This window comes from Entamoeba nuttalli (assembly GCF_000257125.1).
Source record: "Entamoeba nuttalli P19 unplaced genomic scaffold asmbl_5680, whole genome shotgun sequence".
NCBI lineage: Eukaryota > Evosea > Mastigamoebida > Endamoebidae > Entamoeba > Entamoeba nuttalli.
The window spans coordinates 1-4,176 of NW_008577616.1; the positions used below are offsets into that span (position 1 = coordinate 1).

The window sequence follows — 4,176 nt, forward strand, 5'->3', positions numbered from 1 at the left end:
GTCAAAGAATAAATGGCTATTAAAATAGTCTTTTGCTAATAACAAAAGACACATAAAATAAATCCAAAATACAAATATTTAAATGAATTAAAATGATTTATAATTCACGTTTTTCAAATAATCTTTTTTCATCAACAGTTTTTATTAATTCTTTAATATCGTCTACGATAACTTTAACTTCAGGTTGTTCTAATAAAGCAAATACTTCATTTGATGAAATTGAATCAGAGTCTGGATGATTTTTAAAGAATTGTTTTACAACCTCAGACCTGAATGCTCTTCTAACAATTGTTTCTAATGTTTTAGAAGCAGACTCATCATGAATTAAACGACGGGCATTACTAATAAAGATGAGATGTTCTTGAGGAATATCTTTGAATTGAATAGAATCAAGAACATTCCATAATTTATCATTTTTAAGGAAATCAATAATTTCATCAACATCAGAATCATCAGAAGAAAAGTCAATGTTATTAAACTGATTCAATAATGAATATACATCTGTTGATAATGTTTTATTTGCAAGAATTTGCATGAAAATATTAATATAAGGTTTATAATGTTCATTATCAAATAATTGAGAATATTGTCCAGAATTAAGCATCATTTTAACAACTTCATATAATGGATTAGTTTCAGCATCAATTTCTTTGAATGTTCTAAGATCTCCAATTTTATCGTTTGTAGTATGTTTCTTAATAAGGTCTTCAACAATAACACCTTCATCTATTTTCTTAAAATCTGAATTAACAACTCTAATTCTTGAACTACCACCAATTTGATGGTCATAATAACTACCTTTAGTACAATATAATAACCCAAGATGACCTCTAATACTTCGAGCAATAGAGACAAAATTGAGATAGTCAATTTTACTAATTTCATTATCAACAATAATAATTGCATTCATATCAGACTTTTTCAATATCATTTTAATATCTTCATTAATAGGTTGAAACAAAGGTAAGGCAACTCGATACATCCATGACTGAATAGTTAAATTAGATTTTGCACTATAAACTAATTTCTCTGTTTCATCAGAATAACGCATATTATCTAAATATGACAATTGAAATTGTGGAATTCCCGTTTCTGTATAATAGAACTTATTATCAGTTAATGGAGCAAGTGAATAAGAAGTAGAAATAAATTCATTAAAGAATGGATTAAATATAATATCTTTGTTTCTTTCAAAAACAAAAGAAGAAGTATATTGTTTATTTGAATAAATACTAAGCCTAGATTGGTCCATAAAATAGGATATAATAGGTAATGTTGAAATATCAAAAAATTGTTGTAATTTAGCTAAATCAAACCCTCCTTGTAAAATCATATCTTTTTGACTGTGATGACGAATGATAATAAAAGCAGGGTATAATGAAATGTCTCTTTCTTTAATAATTTGCTGACTATTTTCCTTTAGGGCATATTTAAAATCCACATCTAAATCTTGATTCTTTTGAGCAAACTTCTCATATTTATCAATAAAATCTTTATTCTCTTCATGAAGAATCATTATCATCACATGACGTGATTGACTATTTAATTCATTCAAATCTTGGTCACTACATTTACTGATAAAATTCCCTTGACAAGAATAAATAATATGCAAGATAACAAATAAAAGCATTAAAAATTATATCTTTTTAGTTCTTTTTCATGAATAAATTCTTAGTTCCATTACTGAATTGTTTAATGTCTCTGTGTTTATTAAGTATAAATAATGTTATATATAACGTTAAATATTTCTTTGAACTTATTGGATATTTAAAATATTTTTTTTAATATGAAGTTATTAAAAAGAGAAAAATGTAAATTAAAAAAGAGAAAAATTAAGGGTTTTGGTTATTTTCGTTTTGTAGATTAAAACTAGATTATATAGAACCGAAATCATATGAATCAGTATCTAGCTTTTGCTGCAGTAATTTTCACAAGTATCACCACTTTGTTTACTATTGCACCAGTTAATGAGATTGCCGTTTTAGAAAAAGAACCAACATTTATTACACCAGAACCTCTTGATTTTCAATTTGAAGAAAATGAAGATGAAATTACTCCAAAAACTGAAAATTTTTATGAAAAGGCTAAAGAAACAGGTACAAAAATTAAAGAAAAGACAATCGAATATACAAAAAAAGGAGCTAATAAAGTTAAAGAAACAGGTGCAAAAATTAAAGATAAGGCTATAGAATTCACAAAGAAAGGAGCACAGAAAGCAAAAGAAACAATTAGAGTTGTTGAAGACAAAATTGAGCAAGGTGTAGAATATACTAAAGAAAAAGGAGAAACTCTATTGAGTTCTGCATTAGAGAAAAGTCATGAAGTTTATATTAACATTAAAGAGCAAACAAGTATTGCCTATGAAATTGCCAAAGACAAAACAATTGATTTATATAACAAATTAAAACAATACTTTGGTAGATCAAATGAAGAAAAAGAAGAAGTAGCTGTGGTTGAAGAAGACAGTGAATATTTGAATATTGAAGATGGTAGTCAAGAGTTTGAAGAAATCATTAAAGAAGAAATTAACAAACCTATTACTATTCAAAATGATAATAAAGAACCAATTACTATTGAAGAAGAAGTTGTTGTTATTCCAGAAGAATATGTTCCAATTATTGAAGAAAAAGAAGAAGAGTCAAAACAAGAAACTACAGAAACTGAAACAATTAAGTCCAAACAAACGTCATATATAACTGTTATTAAACAAAATATTATTCATTTATGTAGTATCATCAAAACAAAATTCATAAAAATAATCAGAGGAATGGTATTTTATTTTAACAAGTTGATATCAGTTATATTAGATGGTGCTCGATATACAAAACATAGTATTATTAATTTTTATCGTACAATATTTAATAATAATAAAGAAGTAGAACTTATTCCAGAACAAGAAAAAACAGAAGAACAATCATCTAATACAATTTATCAAAAAATAACAAAAACTGGAGATAGTATAAAAGAAGGAATAGAGTTTTATAATGATCTTGTCATTGACGAGATTGTTCATTTCATTGAGCAACATTCGTTGTATAATAATTATAAAGAAGGAATTTCTAAAACATTAACTTTTATGCGAATGAATGTATTAATAAAATTTTATGGAGAAACACTAGCTTGCCTTATTTATGCATTCTTCTTCACCCTTTTGTTCCTTCTTCCTTTGTTGATCTGTGAGCGTTATCTTTAAATGATTTAATGGACTTGGTAAGAATTTATTAATTTTTATAACATTTTTTTTATAATAAAATTAAAAAAGGATTTAACAAAACTAAATAATTAAAGTAAATTAAATTGATATGAGTGAGTCAATAATTAAAAGTATTACAGAACATGGAAGTGATGATTATAAAGCATATTTAGAAGAACAACATATAAAAGAAGAAAAAGAAAAAGAAGAACAAGAAAATAAGAAATTAGTTTGTAACAAAAATAAAGAAGTGAATTAAATGAAAAAAATAAAAAAACTTACAAATTTTAGAAAGAGACATTAGAAGAAATATCAGAAAGGGTACGTAAAGAAAATATTCAATTCATGAAAAAAAGAGAACAAAACCAAAAAAAGCGTTTAAGAAAAAAAAGGTCATTAAAGAAAAAAAGAGAAATTTTAAAACAATTAAAAAAAGACAAACAACAACAATCCAAATTAACTGGAACAGAATAATTAAAATAATTAATAAATGATTTTATTTTAATATAAGATACAATAATAAAATAATATTAATTAAATAAAAATACATGAATTAATGAATTTTACTTTCTTTTTAGAAAGAGAAGAATAATACAATTTACAATTTCAAGAGTGTGTCAATTTCACTTGATTTGATTTTATGTTTTTCCATATATTTCATAAATTGATTTACAGTTGGTGGCTGTTTTAATAGTGTTAATGGTGTTTTAAGTTCTTGTTGTAATGAATTAATGTTTTGAACATTTAATATTTCATTTTCTAAGAAATGAAATACAGTGTCTGCAACAGAAAATAATGCATAGAATCCTTCTAAGATAATAACATCAAATATTCTTAATACTAACTCAAAATTAAATGCGTTAATAAACCATGAATAGTGCCAATCAAAGATAAAAAATGGTAATGGTTGGTCAATAATACCAAGTTGTTTTAATTTTTGTGCGAGTTTAGGATTTCTTTTTTGTAATAATAATCGAGTGATA

At 24.7% G+C, this 4,176-nt stretch overlaps 3 protein-coding genes across 3 annotated transcripts; 2 read left to right on the forward strand and 1 right to left on the reverse strand.

Annotated features, from left to right (window-relative positions):
* Window positions 1-97: 97 nt before the first annotated feature.
* ENU1_136160 (hypothetical protein) lies at window positions 98-1,630 on the reverse strand (the record flags this gene model as incomplete). Its single annotated transcript, XM_008860188.1, has 1 exon — window positions 98-1,630. The coding sequence occupies one exon, from the start codon at window positions 1,628-1,630 to the stop codon at window positions 98-100; it is 1,533 nt and encodes a 510-aa protein (XP_008858410.1).
* A 264-nt stretch (window positions 1,631-1,894) lies between these two features.
* ENU1_136170 (hypothetical protein) lies at window positions 1,895-3,193 on the forward strand (the record flags this gene model as incomplete). Its single annotated transcript, XM_008860189.1, has 1 exon — window positions 1,895-3,193. The coding sequence occupies one exon, from the start codon at window positions 1,895-1,897 to the stop codon at window positions 3,191-3,193; it is 1,299 nt and encodes a 432-aa protein (XP_008858411.1).
* A 109-nt stretch (window positions 3,194-3,302) lies between these two features.
* Window positions 3,303-3,667, forward strand: ENU1_136180 (hypothetical protein; the record flags this gene model as incomplete). Its single annotated transcript, XM_008860190.1, has 2 exons — window positions 3,303-3,422; window positions 3,485-3,667. The coding sequence occupies 2 exons, from the start codon at window positions 3,303-3,305 to the stop codon at window positions 3,665-3,667; spliced, it is 303 nt and encodes a 100-aa protein (XP_008858412.1).
* Between the last annotated feature and the right edge of the window lie 509 nt (window positions 3,668-4,176).